This window comes from Polyodon spathula, chromosome 15, assembly GCF_017654505.1.
Source record: "Polyodon spathula isolate WHYD16114869_AA chromosome 15, ASM1765450v1, whole genome shotgun sequence".
NCBI classification, from domain to species: domain Eukaryota; kingdom Metazoa; phylum Chordata; class Actinopteri; order Acipenseriformes; family Polyodontidae; genus Polyodon; species Polyodon spathula.
This window is the reverse complement of record NC_054548.1, coordinates 35,446,705-35,465,834: the sequence shown is the minus strand read 5'-3', so window position 1 is coordinate 35,465,834 and position 19,130 is coordinate 35,446,705. Positions and strand designations below refer to the sequence as shown.

The following is a 19,130-nucleotide window of genomic DNA, read 5'->3' as shown; positions in this document are numbered from 1 at the left end:
TGAACTTGGTCCATGGAATTATTTAAGAGGTAAGTAATCACACGGACAAAATTCAACGAAACACTGACGCATGCGCATACCTCACTTTAATTGCAAAATTCAGCAAGGTTCAAAATTTGTCACGACACCGGGTCTTAAGGAAGTAAATTGTGTATTCATAAGGCCCCGGATAATAAAGGAACACGTTTGTCATACTCAGGATAATATTAAAAGAACGGAAGGAGCCATTATCTAGAATCACAAAACGAGGTCAGTTAGTATAATTTCTTTCAACGAGACGGCACTATTATTATTATTATTATTATTATTATTATTATTATTATTATTATTATTATTATTATTATTATTATTATTATTATTTATTATTATTATTATTATTATATGACGTGGTTAGGAAAGAAACTCTTTTATTTCCCCACGGACAGTAACCTGCTGTTGCACCCGCCGTGCCGGTGTCTGCATTGACAAGTTTTGGGCAAAGTATTTGAAGTGATTTGTAAATACTACATTTAGGGGTTGAACCGAATTTCATAACAGATACAATCTCTTGTATTTTTGTACATATTGTACACGAGAATACATAAAATAAAGTTCTAAAGTAACAATGAAAATAAAATAAAAAAACTGAGTTGTGATTATTAGTGAACACTATTTTATGTTTATGGTTTTATCCTAGATTGCATTCCATAGGGAAAAAAAAAAAAAAACGGTAATGGGGAAGAAGAGCGGACAAGGAAAAAACTATAAAGATGATGCTCCTCCCGAGTTTACAGGTAGAGAAAAAAATCACCATATATTCCCTTTTTTTGAAATCTTTTTAAGCATTTTCTTCATGAGAAAGATAAAACTGCTTTATTATTCTTTTAGGCAACAGTATGAACTATCTATCTATCTATCTATCTATCTATCTATCTATATATATATATATATATATATATATATATATATATATATATATATATATATAATTAATCCATGTAACATGTACGTCTTGGTAGTACCATTTTTGTAACGGATGTGTGCTTGCTTTCAGGTCAGGTACAGCACATGGGTCTGAGTGTACCCAGACTCAAAAATAATTGTAATTTTTTTGTTTTGTTTTGTTGTTGTTGCAGATTCTCGGTGCCCACACACTCGCAAGGGATTAGATTTGAGCTTGATTAAAAAGGCACTAAAGGATGGCACGCTAAATGCGTGCCAAGACTGTAAGGGTGGTGGAAAAGAAGGGGACAGCATTGAAATCGAGAACATCGAGAGCCCATTGATTTGGGTTTGTCTGAAATGTGGTCATCGGGTACATATCTATGAAGTGCATAAACATAAGATTTTTTTTTTTTTTTTTTTTTCATTATGACAGACTGATAGCAATTGTGGTTCTGTAATGGCGGAAATGTGACTGATTTATTGTAATGCAGTTGGAAGCCTTGGCCTGTATTCTACAGTACACCAAAGCTTCATCATCCTGACAAACAGCAGGAGTAATATTATTAATCAAGGTTGATTTATATGTTCTTGCATAACTGTCAACGTGTGCATGGTGGAATGGGTATAATAGTTGCTAAAGAACAAAAGTGGTTATTACTATGTATGTTGTACAAATGTAGTTCTTAGAGTTTTTGTACCTGATTTCTATATAATATTAAAAAAAAAAATTAAAGACACATTTGTTTATCATAATTTATCAAATAACTCCTTTTTATCAGATCATCCTTACCTATAGCCTACAAGCACGGGTAAAGCTCTTTGTACTAAGCAGTTGTCACAGTATATGGGGAAGTCTCAATTTTGATTCCGCTGATGTACAGTAAATATGTCTTGATTGTATTTTGTTTAAGGGTTGTGGAAGAGATTCTGATCAACAGCATGCCATTAAGCACTTTGAAAAACCACACTCGGACCCGCACTGCTTGGTAGTTAGTTTGGAAAACTGGAACATTTGGTGAGTTGAATGCACCTTGTAGCACCTTAAAGGAAAAGTAACATTACATTTGAAGTAAGCCATGAATCGCTGTACCTCATTTTGCTTTCTAAAGTAACGACAGAGTGGGTTTTTGTAACTTTTTTTTTTACTCCATGCTGTTTAAAAGACTAAATGTTGTACGAGACCAAAAAAGAAACCGGGTGCTTTTGCATTTTGAGGTTCTGGAAGGCTATCATGAATCTTTCATTTACAGGGGACAGCTTACCTATTAAGCGTTCTGCATTAGCAAAAATAAGTCTTTTTTAATTGGTTATCTTCAGTTAAACAACAGAATATGAAAATGAAGAAACATTAGAATTTAAGACATTCTGCATAGTCAGTGATGGCATAAAACGTGTGTCACAGCTGATGGTTGGTACAAGACCGTTCTGATGGACAGATCTGCTATCGCAGGACTGATTTATTTTGTCCTGAAATGCTACTTAATTTGTGCTTGTCTACAACACCACTGTAGAGAGCGACAGGAAGAAAGCCTTCTTCCAATAACAGGCACTGTAGAAAATGTAGAAAATGTAGAAAATTAGACAGTTATGAAGAGATATTGTGTTAAACAGGAATACAAAACTACCACAAAGCTATTTTATACATGATTTATATAGAAGTTGGTAATTGGCTTCAATCCACACATGCATTTGGAATAGCCACTAATGATCAGAACATTTACAACTGAAGGCTTTTATTTTATCTTCATTTTTTTACATTTTTATTTTGATTGTGTATCTGTGTTTTGACCCAGGTGTTACCTTTGTGATGATGATGTGCAGTATTCCAGCACCGGGCGGTTGTCACAGCTTGTAACTTATATTCAAAAGCAAACTCTTTCAGAACCAACCAGGAAAACTACAAATAAAAGTAAGCTTTAACTTTCAGTATTGATAATCGTGTATGCAAATGTCATTACTTGCTGAAAAGTAATTACCAGGGGACATTAATTAGATGTTGGTCAAAAGTTTAAAGTGATGATACAGTAGACATACCTGTGTAACTGGTGTAGATAAATAATCTGTTGCCTCCTGTATGAGCTGCTTTATGACAACCATCCCACAGGAACTGTGTGTGTGCAGGCACAAAAAACATTTTTGTTTCTAATCCTTCACCTATACAGCATACATGTAGCCATCAATAGTCAATAATAGCTTGGTCAGCATTATTTTCCTGAAAGATATATATTTTTTAGCCTGTACAGTACTTTGTCAACTGAATACCAGGATAACTTGGTCAAAACCGCACACATGAATACAAAGAAACTGCAATAAAGCATTTATTACAATTAGATGTGATTCTACTGTGAAAGTCACCTGACTGAGCTATTGAAAAAGGGTCTTTAACCCTGCATGAAACCATCCCTGAGTGCAGTTGTGTGGTGGTAACAACAGAAAGCTGGATGGCAGTCTTCTGTAACACTAGCATTGTCTGACTTGCTTAATGAACCAGAGGAGCATTTACTAATATCGTGGAATTTTTTTTTTCCTCTTGAAGCCACAACGTATTGGAAAGTTACGGCTATAAGCCAGGTATAAACATAGAAGCAAATGAAAAAAACACTATTTGTAATACCAAAGTTAAAGGCATTTTGGTTTATACATTTTAATTTTAATGGAATATTTACACAATAAGAACATGTGAGACTTTAATTTGATATATGTGCAGTTCACAGTCACACGAGAGACGTCAATCTGCATTTATGGACTCTTGCATTCCTCTTGTTTAATTTAGATTGTTTCAATTGTAAATGTCAATCACGTGTTGACTGTACATATAAAGTTGTTTTGGGGGGGAATTTTAAATAAAACTACCTTCATTAGCTGCATTGATTTTCTTTTTTTCTTAATTTAACAGCTGTTAAAGAACATGAAAACCAGATACAAATACTAGAAAATAAGAATGAACAACAGAAGGACAGTAAGAAAGGTGGAACTGGAACAGAAGAAAAAGAAAAGCCTCACAAAGAAATACCTCAGAAAAACACTAGTTTAACTGTGAAAGGATTCAGCAATCTTGGGAATACATGTTTCTTTAATGCGGTCATGCAGGTTGGTAATAAGTGGAGAAGGTTTGAGTTAAACTTTTTTTTTTTTTTTTTTTTTTTTTTTAAGAGGAGTGACGGATACAGTTTATGTGCATGTACAAATGTAGTAGCACAAATTATTGATAGTAGTATAAGCTAGCAATGTATGGAGGCATCTGTCCTTTTGCTTTTGTCACACTCCTGCACATTTTTACATATAACGAAAACTGCTTATGATGAAACTTGGCACATTAATTTGCAATTCACATGGACATCCTGTTAATGTAAGCATGGTCTCTACTTTTTCATGAGTGTTAGCTAGTTAGAACTAGCAACATTGTCTTATTTTGCAGAAAAATAAACAAGTGTTGGTTCAATGCCAATTAAATTTACTTTAATGCAGATCAGTCTGCAAAAGTTGCTGTTGCTTCTTGTACCTAATCGCTTCCTGTATTCCAGTGGTCTAACTGTACTTGGACCATGTGACATACTTTAAGTGATTAGGTACCAGGAATGTATAGCACTGACACTTTGGGCTAATGCATTTCATAATAGTGTGTATTTGAACAATAAAATACTGTATTTTGGTTACAGCTCGCCTAAATTTAGTCATACTTTTTTTAGGTGGGTGCCGATTCATTGATATGCACGGTGAATTGTGATGTTTTTCTTGACAATATGAGTGCTAAATCAGTGACCTCTGTATCGATTCAAACGTGAGACTGCATAGGAGAAAAAGAAAAATGTAGTAGTCTGCAAACAATGATCTTCTTTCATAGATTTCAATTCAGTGCCTGTACTGAAAATCCAAGGATAAAATGTATTAGTATGTACTCTAGCAAACCCAGCTTTTCAATCCCTGTGTGTAAAGAATGTTTTTGTCAAGCCCGCTGTAAGCAAACCAGAGAGCTAAGCGGTGGCGGGTTATAGTGCTGTTCATCACAATTCATTTAATGATGGAAGGCAACACTGCAGAATTTGACCTGTTTACCAGCAGTGTGACCCTACTGGATTTATTTAGCATCAAGGACATACCGTAAGTTCTTCGTAAGAGTCACATTGTGTCTAAACTACGAGTTAAGAATGAAGTATTGGTACTCTGGGAATACAACACATCTCATTTTAACGACACAATCATACCAATGGTACATTAGTTTTGTATCATAATCGCCATCACAGTTGAGGAAGGCAGCGTCAGATCTGTCAGCAAATGCAGGAATGATAGTCTACTACTCTCATACTACTGTATAACCTATAATGCTTACTGTTGTATAACTTACTCTGGAAACATCCAATCAAAACTCTCTTCAGTCCCTAGTGCATTTCATTTGCGTCCCTACAGTATAGCCAAAAATGAATTCATAAGATACACACTGAATTACATACAGCTTTGTAGTTTTCCATATACTAAACGAAAAAACTGATACAGTAAAAAATGTTGCAGTGTAGTTTTGTCTCCACTAGGTGCAACTCTTGTATCTTCTGAGGGTATTTTTTGTCTATTACCATGCACCAAGTTCATCACAAAACATGCATGTCCCCCAACGGTAATGATAATCTAATTATTACAGCCTATTTAGAAAAATGTAAATCGTATCGGATGGAAAGAATTTATTTTCACAATGTCTAATGAAATAAAACATTAAACAAATATGATGATGAAAGGTTCACTTATCTTCTATTGAAAGTGCTGCCGATGTATATAATTTGAATATCTTAGAGTTTGGCATCGTACTATATTGAGGTTTTTCTCCCTCAAAATGTACCAGCTAGTCTTTGTTGCATTGTCATAAAGGTGCACTGTGCTCTATGAGGCTACTGATTGGCGAACAGTCTGATAACAGTTATGGATGCTACTATGCTCTGGTTAAGCGTGGTGTATATGCTGCTGTGTGATTGGTAGAAATACGCTCCAGTAGTATTTATAAATTTAGCACTATTGACTGTCTAATAGTTATGGATGATAGCATCTCTGCCTACTTTATCAACTTTGTATGTTTTACTGTACATCTGGTAGTCAGAATACATGAACTGTTTCCTTTTTTTCACAAAAGATTCTATCGCAGACTAAACTTCTAAAGGAGCTTCTCAAAGACCTGAAAGACAGTGAATCCACCATCAAGATTACACCACATCTGTCTTCTGAACTGGTTAGTTAGTACAATTTGCTTTCTTTTTGTTTTGTTTTTCTTTGCTGGTAGGACGTGTGTAACGTGTTATTAATTCTTTCAGGGGCCAATCGTAATAAATGTTGACAAACCAGGGTCTCTGACATTGGCCATGTGTCAGTTTCTCACTGAAATTCAGGAAACCAAGAAGAGTGTTGTTACTCCCAAAGAACTGTTCTCCCAGGTCTGTAAAAAGTGAGTATCAACAGTAGTATCTGTTCACCTGCCCATTATGAATCCATATTTAATTGAGAATGCACTAGCATGTCGTGCAGTGTAAGACATGCTGGGATTGCGGTTGTGTTGCTTGTTTCTCAGGGCTACCCAGTTTAGAGAGTTTCAGCAGCAGGATAGCAGACTCCCCCCACTGTCGCTCAGTGTAAGACATGCTGGGATTGAAATTGTGTTGCTCGTTTCTCAGGGCTGCCCGGTTTAGAGGATTTCAGCAGCAGGATAGTCATGAACTCCTTTGCTATCTGCTGGATGGAATGAGGTCTGAAGAAATCAAGGTAAGCTCTAGGTATGAACAAAGTAATGGATGATTTTTTGTTAGACTTTTTTTATTGTTGAATCAGAATTCACAATTCAAGTTGAAAATAAATGATAGTGAGGATTTGTATTTTGTAACAATAAATAAATAAATAATGCACAGTTGTGCAAAAGTCTTAGACATCTTGGATTTTTCTACTCTGATGCATTATGAGAATCAACAATTTACTCAAAGCCTCCGCTAGTGTTTTCTACTATTATAACAACCTTGACTTGCATAAAAAAAAACTGAGTGAAATAGCTCGCATCACTCGATTTTCAAGGCGTTGTATCCAAAGCATAATCAACAAGTACAGAGAAACATCATCTGTAATTGACAAACCCAGGACTGGAAGACCCAAAAGACTGTCTAACAAGGATAAGCAATACTTGAAGATAATATTCTTAAGGAATAGAAAGAAGATGAGCGTTGAATTGACAACAGAACTGGCAGAAGGCACAGGTGTCGTCCATTAAATCAACAGTACGAAGGTCACTCTTGAAATCAGAACTTAAAGGATGTGTTGCATTCAGAATACCTCTGTTAAGAAAGGGGAACAAGTCTAAAAGGCTAAAATATGCACAAGAACACATAAATTGGACTATGAAACAATGGTCGATGCTTTGGATTTTTGTTGTATGACACCTGTGTTAAGGATAAATTGTGCATCTGTAAAGTTACTTAGAGCGAGCTGAAATAGTTAAGTTCACATACAGATAAACTTTATATTTGTCATTCCTAGCGAAAAAGTGCAGGGATTTTTAAGACATTGAATGATTCTGGAAAACAGGTAGATGCAGAAGAATCAAAGAAGCTGGTAAAAGGTAAGCACACAATTCACATGATTGTATTTTTAGTTCTTATTATATTGTGCTGTTTTAGCTACAGTACTGGTTTAATTCCATGGGGAGGGTTACACAAGAATGTGATTTCAGAAGAATTTTTGAAGAAATTGTAATATTTCAGTTGACATGCGTTTCAACCATAAGTAATGAAACAGTTATTTTTATGAATGCGCATGTCACCCATCAGAATATAAACAATACATTGTCTCTTTAAATAGAATATGAAAAGAAGGGGGAGCTTCAGAACTTTGTAGACCAGGTATTTGGAGGAGAGTTAACAAGCACCATTATGTGTGAGGAATGCAAAACTGTAAGTAAATATGTTCCCAACATTTTTCATTTTCTCCTGGTTTTGAAACTGTCCATTTCTTAAATTATACATCTTTTAATTATTTAGTACCAGGAAACTGAAAATAACTTGGATCAAGTTCACTAACGTATATTGAACTTTCATAAAACTTGTAATTATCTAATTTCCTTCACACACGTAATATTTTATCCTAAGTAAAATATCAGTGTTGCCTAACATTTTGTAATGCAACATGTGTTACTATATTTTTGGCTGTTATTGACGTTATAATAAAGTCTCCTCAATGTTTAGAAAGCAAAACCCATAACTTATCTTAAACTTAACTGTGTACAGATTGTAAGGTTATTACCAAATAAGTGCTGCTTCCATCGTCTCAATAAAATAGATATGAAAGATACTGTTGGCCATGACAGTAATAGATGCTCTATTTGTTGTCCTTCAGATATCTTTGGTAACAGAGATGTTCCTGGATTTGTCTCTACCTGTTTCAGATGAGGTACAAAAATGTTATGTATCTTCAAAATGATAGTTTGCATTTCTTTCAGCTTGACTTCCTGAATATGTATTTTGTGTAATTGTATTCCTTGTTCATTTCTTGTTGAAAAATACATGTTTCCAAATTCCAAACAAATTCCTAGTGGCTCCTAATCAGTGTTGGGGAGTAAAACACCATTACTGTAATCTGATTACATTTTTCAACTTGTAACTGTAATGGTTCCTTTATCAGACAGGTAATGTGGTAACAAATTACATTGTATGTGACTAATGCTTAACGTGGAAATCAGAAAGCTCTTCAGTGCAAGTTAAACTTTACACGTCGCTGGACGTGCTTTTCATATTGCCTTGCTTGAAAATGGTGTCAGAAGAGGTAACTTGATAGCTGTATTTTCAAAGAATGTTTGAAGCTGCAGCCTGACCAAACCAGGGAGAAAAATCTCTGTAAAATGTAAATTGTGCCTGAAAAGTAACTATTTGTAGCTGTAATTAGTTATAGTTTTATTTAAATAACTTCTAACAGATTACTTTTTAAAACTTCTCTAACACTCCTGCTAATACTACATTGAATGTAAAATGATGATGTCCTAATTTCCCTGATGGCATTAAAAAACATTCTTCTATGCAGAATTTAAATGTCCTGCTATCACAGATTTACTTTAAGTACCAAGTCTTTATACATAATACTTCTGTTTTATTTCTTGGCTTAACTGAGTTTTCATGCCATTGGTTTATGGGGTTTATTTTCCCTTAGGCTTACAGGAAGAAGCCACTGAAGAAAAGTGAAAGAAAACCTAGCATAAATGAAGATGAAGATTATGATGTTTCTCCTGCAAATAATGCAGATAATGGAATCCCCACTGCCAGTAGTAGCAAATACCAGCTAAAGAAGGACAGGAAGCATGCCAAAAAACAAGCAAAGGTAATTTTCTTTTAATGCCTTAATTGTGGAATTATGGGTAGTTGAGATGCATATTGCATCATGTCTAAAGCCGGGTCTACACCTGAGCGATGAGTTGCGCAACCCGATTTGCTCCAGAAGTCGTTAATTTTTTATGATAACTGAGGTGACTGATTTTTTTTTTAATTTTTATTCCATCTACAAGGTGAAGTAGTTTTTCTTTAAATTGGCGCTTCTTTGACAGGATGTGCAAGCCGTGCAGTCAGCATTATAATTAGTTTGCGAATTACCGTGTGATCGCCTATGTCTACAGAAGTCGCTCAGGAGATTGCTTGGAACTGCGCAACTGGTTGCAGGGACATCCACATATAAGTGATTTGGTTGCAATTAACTGATCGCTCAGATGTGGACCCAGCTTAAGGGTGTACTTAATTTGACCTGTTTCCTAGTGCTTGGTAAAAGCACTATAAGGCACAACAGGATGTGACATGTGCTGGCATGTTGCACCTTGAGTGTGTAGGTCCTGGAGAGCTTCACAGCAGTTAAGGCATTCATCATGCATGTTGCCATACAGTGTTTCTCACCTTGATTGTTTTCAGCATAAAGCTGCTTTGTGTCCCTCTTCATTTGTTCTGAGATTTTTTTTTTTTTTTTTTTTAACAGCACAGATAAACATTATGAAATGTATACTTGCACGTGAACCGATTTTTAGAACTTTGTACATAATATTCTTTGATTCTATTTTTGGAATTTGCACTCTCATTTGATTTTGCCTCTTCCAACAATTTTCTTATTAACGGCAGCATCGTAGAATTCCAGACAGTAATAGCTGAGGTAACATGTAATGCAAAGTTCACTTTTGACCAGTCCAACACCTATGTGATTCCTCTCGTCAGTCCAAAGGTTTCACATCAAACTGAAAACTTGCTCCACAAATGCATTACTGCATGGCATAGAAAACACGATTAATAATTTTCGAGATATTTGGGGCTTCAGCTGCCCTGAAAAACGCATGCCACTCATCAGCAGGTCCAGTGAGACTTATATTCCATTATAGCTTTGGCAGCAGTCCTCAAGAGATAGAACTCCCTGTACAAGTCATCCCTGTCTACACTCAATTTCAGAAGGTCATACAGCTTCATAAAGTAATCAAATGATGGCACACTGGTAAAGTGGTTAACAGTGTGCAGGTGCAGGAATGCAGTGGTGATCAATAAACAGACAACGATAATCCTGGGGCAATGATGTTTTATTTTACTGTTTTTTTTTTTTTTTTACCGTCAATCATGACCCCTTGGTTAACTAGTGCAACCAGTCTCCAATCCACGGCTGCCACGTCGTTTCCCTTCTGGGGTGATGATTTAGTGTACCGTAGCTCTGCCCCCTTTCTAGATGACTGACTTATGTCTAACCCTGGGAATTAATTGTCTGTCCATCCAGTCCAGGGCACTTTGTTCCCTTTTCGCAGCGCCCTCACAGTTCGGGAGGGAGATTTATCACCAAGAATTACTCTATCTTTGTCTTGCACACTCTTGAAGTTTAGACATGGAAATGACTTAAGTCAAGAGTTCTCGAAAGAAAACTGTTTCTCCAGGTAAGCTACTGCTCGATTGTACACTGCCTTTACTTAATGTCTGAATTTTTCCTGGGCCTCCCTAGGCAGGTGTGGCAAAGCTTTGTTCACCTGGTAACCAAAAAACTGTTGCTCATTGTTTGCTCTATCAATCAGCTGGCTTCTCACTTCCGACATAACATTGAAAAGTTCTGTGGCATTCATATAATCCTTTTCAAGAATGGAGATTGACTTCTGAAAGATAGCCATGACAGAATGCACAAAATAAATGTAGCACTCGGGAAGTATCAACTTGTCACTTAACTCATGCTTCTGATTTCTGATGAATCTCCAAATTAGCCTGTCAGTCTGGTTCTCCAAGCTCCAAGAAGTACACCTTGATAGGTTGCCAGTTCAACAGAATCCTTTCAACTGCAGTAAAGATGCTTAACCAGCGAGTGGGCACATGCAAAGCACTTTGCGATAATCTTGCTGCACAAATTCAAAGCAGGATTTAAGACGTTCAACTTTTTTTGCACTGCATGAAAACATTGAAAATTGTTGGAAGCATCAGTAGCAACTGCAAAGGGAAAACAGCTTTTCAACTACTGTATCCACAGAAAGTAGTCACAGTACATTCTCAACCAGACTTTCAATTTTTGTTCTTTCCAGCTTCATTTTTTTTGCCAGAGGAATTGGCACGTAGCCGTGTAGCTAATTTGCTGCCACAGTCCATTGACAAAAAACTGTAGTTGTGCTTCACTCCATGAAAGACGTAGGCCAATTCATTTGCAGCCACAGCGTCGTCTTTAACTGTGAGAAACGTCGATATGCGTACATTTTGTTTTGCATTCTGAACTGCTGTTTGGTGTTTTTGTTCCAGGCGAATGCTTCTGAACAGCATCGACTCCATCATATTTTACAGTGAAGACGCACGGACAGTTTGTACAACAGGCGTTTGTTTTATCAGCACATTTTCTCAGACAGTCTTTGAACTTTGTTGCATTTAGCCAGTTGTCGTTGAATGTGCAGTTTCGAATACAAGATTTCTTTTTAGGGGATGTAGGATCACTTGGTGAAGCATCGTCCAAACCTTCCAGTCTTTGAATTTTATTTTTGTCACACACATTTCAGTTTAAACCGCTCATACTTTTCTCGCACTTTTAACTTCTCTCGTGATTCTCACACACGGTGCGATTGCGTGTTGGTGGACAGACAGCTTCTGTATTTTCAGCAGTTTTGATCTGTTATCACTTAAACTGTGCAAGTGGCAATACTGCAGCAATGATCTTTAGCTGGACATACAAATGTCTAACATATCCCTATGTAGTGTGATAACAATGCAAACCTTTCCTCCCACACAAAAAAAGGCAACTCCATATGCAGGTCACAATATAATGTGTATTACAGTACACGTCGGAGTCTTGTATGATGTATAAAAAAAGCAACATACCTCTGTTGCAATACATTATGTCATGCAAAGAAAGTATCATGATTCATCAATACACAATGAATGCTTATAGCCCTAATGTTAATACCTACCATATTTAAATATCTATCTGTATATTGAATATGCATATATGGAGGAGAAATAATTTTATAGATCTGGGTCCAATATTAGAAATATCTTATTTTCACTTACTTTTTATTGCACATGCTACATGTTTATGTAAAGATATATTTAAGTAGCAAAGGGATGAGTTGAGGGAACTATGTTTTGGAAAATAAGTTATTGTTAAATATGGTTAACCCCTTCAACTCCAGATATAAAAATTAATGTGCATGCCAGGTAACAGATTCTTCAAATCATTCACTGCTTTTTTTACCCCAGAAATTACTATAAAATACTGTTAGACAGAAAATAAAACATGAATCAATGATATATAACATTTTCATTAACTCTGTAAGCCCCCTTGAGCCAATCAAACCTAATAAAATAAGTAAGACACACACATTTGATATATACATTTTTCTTTTTTATGAACAACATAATGCAATGAACAATAAAATAAACATTTGTAAACTGTATCATGCATATGAAATGCAAGATTTCTGTAGAATAAAGATAGTTTATATAAACAGGAAAAATAAAAACAACTTTTCTGTAAACAGTAGCATGCACCTTATTATTTAGTTTTTGCTGTGACTAATAAAACATACATCACATCGAGCTATTTCAGTTTTTTTTTTACTGTATTTTGTACTTGTAATGTACTGGCATGTTTGTTGCTGGTGCAAGCACACAGGAATGTGAACACCTTTCAGGTAAGCATGAAAGCCTGCACAGTTGAATGGTGGGTGTATCTGTTACACTGTACACTTTGGTGCAAAATCAAAGCATGGTTCACAAAATAAAATCTTCTTTCAAAGTTTTCAATTGTTTTCAAAATCCCTGATCACTCATCAAACTTCTTTACTTCTGAAGTCTGAATCAATCTTAAATGTTGACATAATTAGTTTAAAATAATATCAAGCAAGTTATATGAAAATAAGTAAACCAGTAATACTGCAAATAAACTATGCCGAAATGAAAGTCAATACTGTATATACACATTTAGATCGCTGGTGGTTTCCTGCTGTATCTTCCATTCTTCTTAATGCAGTCACAGATGCAGGGAATGTTTGTGAAAAATGCATCGTCACTGGAAAAACAGTGCCTATACAGCATGCATACCGCCGACAGACTAGGCTGCAACCTCATTGAATAGATGGCAAATCTTGACTTATGCAGGTATAGCATAGTACTGGAGGTGCTTTGTCTTTTGACATTCCTGCATACATCCTGGAGCTAAAGTGGTTAATACAACTTTAATAGAACTATAATGGTTAACAATTCTACTTGTGCTCTTTTTTAGAACCAGCGAAGGCAACAAAAACATGAAGGAAAGGTGTTACTTGCCCATGCAACTGAGCAGAATTCAGAGGAACATCAGAACGGTGAAGGGTCCTCATCTCAGGGCAACCTCGGCCAGCCAGATACAGAGAACCTAACAGAATTAAATGGATGTACTGACAGCAGTGAACCAGTGCTGCAGAATGAAAAAGAAGTAAACAATACAGATCTTTGTGAAGACACCAGCATTGCTGGGCATGACAATGCAAATGGACACACAGAAGCTGAAAAGAACAACACAGATGGTCAGCAGTTAGACCCTCTAGAAAATTCACCAGAACCATCTAATACCACTACAGTACACTTTAAACAGTTCAGTGTACTTACTCCTGATGAAAACCTTGTTCAAGATTTAAGCAAAATAAGCCTGAACGGTAACATTGTTTCCCATGACGATATAGAGTTAGAAATTGGTAACTGTGATGGTCCTTTTGATGCCAAGGAATACACAGTGGCTAACCAAGACCCAGAGGTGGCATTTTGTACTCTCGCCAACCGAGAAACTCCAGGAAAGCAAGAAAGTTCAACCCAGTCCTGCCTGTATCAGTTTACACAAAAAGAGAAACTCACAGGAACAAACAGGCTTCGGTGTAATACTTGCTCACAAAGAAAGTACAAGGAACCAAAATCCAATTCGGGTAAATTTACTTTTTATATTTTTTGTTATGTTTTTTGAAAAAAAAGCACGCTCCATAGCATGTGGCTTCCATTGTTTTCTTGAACTGTAAATTTGAAAATGATACTTGTTTGAGTTGGTAAATCAATGTCCAAAATTAAGATAAATAATAGTGATATTTATTGTCAATTCAGTTTTCAGTGGAACTTGTGCTTTTATACTACAGCCACGTCCAGTAGATGTTATCCAAAGGCAATTGTGACTATATTTGTGCACATCAAAATGTGTTAAACATAATTTAAATTTCACATTTAAAAAAAATAGAAAAAATAATTTGACACTCACCGTAAAATTGGGATGTTTCTCCACAACAGAATCTGGTAATATTGTATGACTGGTATTATTCAATGGACTTTAAGCTAGTGTTTTATAATAAAAAAAAAAAAAAAAAAAAATGTAGTATGTGATAGATGGGGAAAAAACTATATTTAAAACAATTACAAAAATGCTTCTGTCTGGAACAAATACTCTGCTGTGAGTAAAGTATGTTGAAAAGCAGCAGTATGGTTGTGTATTTTATGTGACATACTAATACAGCGTCACCATCCGTTCTGTTATAGTATTTTATAACGTGGGGGGGAATGCTTTCTTAACATTTGATGAGACTATTTGAACTACATTGCATTACATGACATTTGCTTGAATAAAGATTGTTTATTTGAAGGTGACAAGAAGTGTGTGTACACTGATGCCCAAAAGCAGATGTTAATTTCTATGGCCCCTCCTGTTCTTACTCTTCACTTAAAGAGATTCCAACAGGTAATATGTTATGTGTTTAGGTTAGGTTATTGACTTTTGTAAGGTGTCTGGTTGTAGTATTTCCAGATCATGTTTTGCACATCTTGAAGTAAGTAGTGGGGTTCTTAAAAATAATAACGTTATATGTCCCCACCTGTTGCTAGAACTTGTTTGTTGTTTAAATAACGTACCTGTATTTTTTTCTTTTCATTGTTAACATACTGACAACTTTTTACACGTAACTTTTAAGGCTGTTTCAAAGGTCTTTTCAAAATGGCCGCTCTAGTGGGGTCTATGTTAACTTATCATCAGCAATTCATCACGAACAATCTTCATCAGCAGTTCATCACCAGGTACAATTCATCACCAGCGACAATTCATCATGGAGGGTACATTATCATATCACAGCTGTTTAAAACGCTACAGGTGAAAATGACCGGTGCAGTAGTTCGAAATTTCGGCGCTTCTGGTGTTAAAACAATGGTTTGAAAAGCAAACTTGTTATTTTTGTTTTGTTTTTGCTTGTTTGTTTGTTTGTTAGTTAGGGGGTCACAAACTAGTAGTAAAAGTTAGTATATTATGGGTTTTATTTATGTAATTTGTATTACATTTATTATAGCTCTATTTGTTTTTAGCACAGATTTTATGATATATTGTGGCCTTAATCAGTGAGCTATTGTCCATGGTGAATTGCCACTGGTGATGAGAAGTTTGTGATGAATTGTTGGTGTTGAAAAGTGTGTGACAAATTGACGGGATACTGCTCTAGTGCATTGGGGTTTGAGATCTGTCAAAAAACACTTAAGTAATTTTTAAAAAACAAAACAAAACAAAAACTTAACAAGTGCTCTGGCTTTTCTGTTGCCTTACCATGTCATGGATCGTTTTTGATGTGCTACCTGTTTAACTTTGTGGGCAATAACCCATGTAGTACATTACAGTGGACATTTTGTAGAGAGCTTTGAAACAGACTTTAAAATTATAAGTGTAAAAAGTTGTCAGGATGTTAGCAATGAAAAGAAAAAATAAAGGCACACTATTTAAACAGTTGCAACATGCTGGGATGTGTAATACTATTTTTCTGAACCCTGCTACTTACTCTTTAAGTAGATGGTTATGTAGAGAAGTTGCTTGCCAACTTCATTGTAATGACCCAATGCAGTGTAACAATACAAAACAACATGTTGCATTCCTAAATTTAAACATTATAAAATTAAACTGAATCTAACACCAGCTAGTTGTGTTAATTCCATCCAGGCATACACATATCCATATTTTATTACACAAGATAACTGACACCAAAAATAATTTGTATTAGTTTGTGTGAAAAAAATAAAAGGTTAACTTTTTTGTCTTTTTGTGTCTCACTTTAGGTTGGGTACAGCACATGCAAAGTAAACAAACAGGTGCAGTTTCCTCAGATTCTTGATTTGGCCCCTTTCTGCACGGTGAACTGCAAGGTAAAAGCATTTGCATACATTGTTACAAGTATTGTGTAGACAAAAATGTGAAAAAGGATTTACAGATTAGCTGTGTGCCCCAGTGTTTGTAGTTTTGAGCAATCTGTTAACCATAAGTTATGTCTGCTCCACAGAATGTAGCAGGTGACAAACGGGTACTGTACGGTCTGTACGGAATTGTGGAACACAGTGGTACTATGAGGTCTGGTCATTATACTGCCTATGTTAAAGTCAAATCTAACTGCCACCTTTCAGAGCATCTTAATGGCATGACCCCGCAAGGTATGTATTTGAATATACACATTAATACTGAAAGAGTAATAAACACATTGCGTTAAGAGAATTCAGTAATTGCATCTTTGTTTTAGTGAAAAAACAGGTACTGTTGGGTTGCTGTTTCATAGTCCCAGTGGTGCACTTCCAATATCTCATATCGCAAGTGTGTTTTGAAATGCAGACTGTTCATCTTTATATAAACATCAAAGCAGTCTGAAATTGAACATGCTGTGTGTCTGTCTTCATAAAGAGGAAAGTTAATTAAGAAACTACACTTTTTTTGTATTGACAGTGTCAGAAGCAGAGTCATTGAAAGGATCTTGGTTCCATATAAGTGACTCAAGTGTTCAAGCTGTGCCTGAAAGTAAAGTACAGAACTCACAAGCCTACCTCTTGTTCTATGAGAGGATTATCCAGCAGACACACACAGACAAACACTGAACCAAACTTTTGAGCTGCTGGGATTGCTAAAGAAAGAAAAGGCAATTGTTTCATGAATATGCATGACAGAATGTTATGCTGTTTGTTTACACACTGAATTACGGGACAAAAAGAATATTAAGGTACCAAAAAAAACTATAGTTATCCACAAAAGAATGAAATGTTAAACTTGATCTAATAAAAATGTTTTTATTTTTTCAAATGAAAAAATCTGTTTAATTGTCTAAATGTATAAACTTGAACATTTTGAATCTTTTGTAACTAATCACTAATTACACTTGTGTAATATATTCTACAACATTATTATATATAATATATAGATATATATATATATATATAATATATATAATATATATATATCTATATTATATATATATTATATATATTATATATACACTGTATTACTGTGATACAGTCCTGGAAAATATATTACATGGAAAATATTTCAAATGCATATTGCATAAATTGCCTTATGCTATACACACTACTGTATAAAACTAAAGCTGATGTCTATTTAACATGCGTATTTTTGATATTGGTTAAATGTGTAGGAAAAATGATAAACAGAAAAGCATTACATTAAAAATAGTGTACTGCAGTGTGCATTCACAGAACAAAGGGGCAAGTGATTCCTCCACAGAACAAACTATATTCACAGGATAGAAATTACAAATTGCAGTACTCCACTAGCAGTTTTTTTTTTTTTTTTTTAATGAAAAGTATTTCAACAAAATTTTTGAAAACCATGAGAAATTATGCAGGATTGAAAAGTATCTTACTTGGCAGGGTCCGTGTGTCATTAGATATGGAGTACTACTACATTAAAACTTAGGAATAAAGCGTTTGTTATTATCTTGTGTAAAGACTTTTTTTTTTATCAATTAATTTAATAAGGTTCTTCAAATAATAAATTAAGGGTGGATTTTTTTAAGCTTATTTGTTTCTTTTCATGAAATGTATTTCTCTACTTTTTTTTTTTTTTTTTTTTTTATAACTTTACATCTGTAGTCTAAGTGAAAGTGGAAATTCATTTATAAAAAAAAAATAATAATAAATTGCCAAAATGAGACTGAAATATATTTGTAGTTTGCTTCAGTATAAATATTTGATTTAATTCTGTTTAAGACAAACCAAGCGGCAAGTGCTGGATAAGAGTTAAATATAGAAATACAATAAAGAAGATTTTGATCATGAAAATCATCATTGTTGTCAAGATCCTCATTCTTGCATGGTAAAGAAATGTGCCTAAATGGTCATTTTATGAAAGTGTGTCCTACTGGATAAGTCATCAGTGTCAGGTTACTTGAACCCAAGATATTTTAATGCTCAGACTTCTGTGCATTTGGATAGAACATCATCACACACTCCTGGGAATTGCCACTGGTTTTGATATATGTGTAACAATAATACCGTCATTATGCAAAGATCCACTATCTAAATGCCAACTCATCATCTCCTGCTCTAATATGTTATAACCCCTGCTGTGTAAATGGTAATAACCAAGACAAAGGGCATGAATCCAGTGTTATGGCAGGATAAATGGGCTTCACTTTATTTAAAAAGTCTGCTAAACTAAATCTGTGTTTAAAGTCTTGGTTATGTCTGTGACAGTAATACAGTGAATCTTGGTTGTAAATCTCCCTCCTGACCTGTGAGGGTGCTAAGCAGCGAGAACAGAGTTCTTTAGACAGGCTGGCCTGACAGTTGTTTCCCAGGATGGGGAAGTCGTCAGTCTAGAAGGCGGCATGACTCTACTGCAAGAACATATTTTCCTAGAAGTGAAACGACGTAGCAGCTGCATTTGTTTACCAAGGGGTCATGCGTGATTGCATAAGAGGATGGAGAATCGCAATCTGT

At 35.2% G+C, this 19,130-nt stretch overlaps 1 protein-coding gene across 1 annotated transcript; it reads left to right on the top strand.

Moving 5' to 3' along the window:
* Positions 1-86: 86 nt before the first annotated feature.
* LOC121327964 (ubiquitin carboxyl-terminal hydrolase 16-like) lies at positions 87-17,529 on the top strand. The gene is made up of 18 exons (XM_041272353.1): positions 87-249; positions 677-773; positions 1,116-1,294; positions 1,836-1,939; positions 2,718-2,833; positions 3,821-4,014; positions 6,044-6,139; positions 6,222-6,352; positions 6,579-6,666; positions 7,429-7,510; positions 7,750-7,841; positions 8,284-8,337; positions 9,091-9,258; positions 13,645-14,320; positions 15,023-15,117; positions 16,470-16,556; positions 16,691-16,838; positions 17,125-17,529. Exons 2-18 carry the CDS (start codon positions 713-715, stop codon positions 17,271-17,273), a joined length of 2,520 nt encoding a protein of 839 aa, XP_041128287.1. The 5' UTR covers positions 87-249; positions 677-712; the 3' UTR covers positions 17,274-17,529.
* The last annotated feature ends 1,601 nt before the right edge of the window (positions 17,530-19,130 follow it).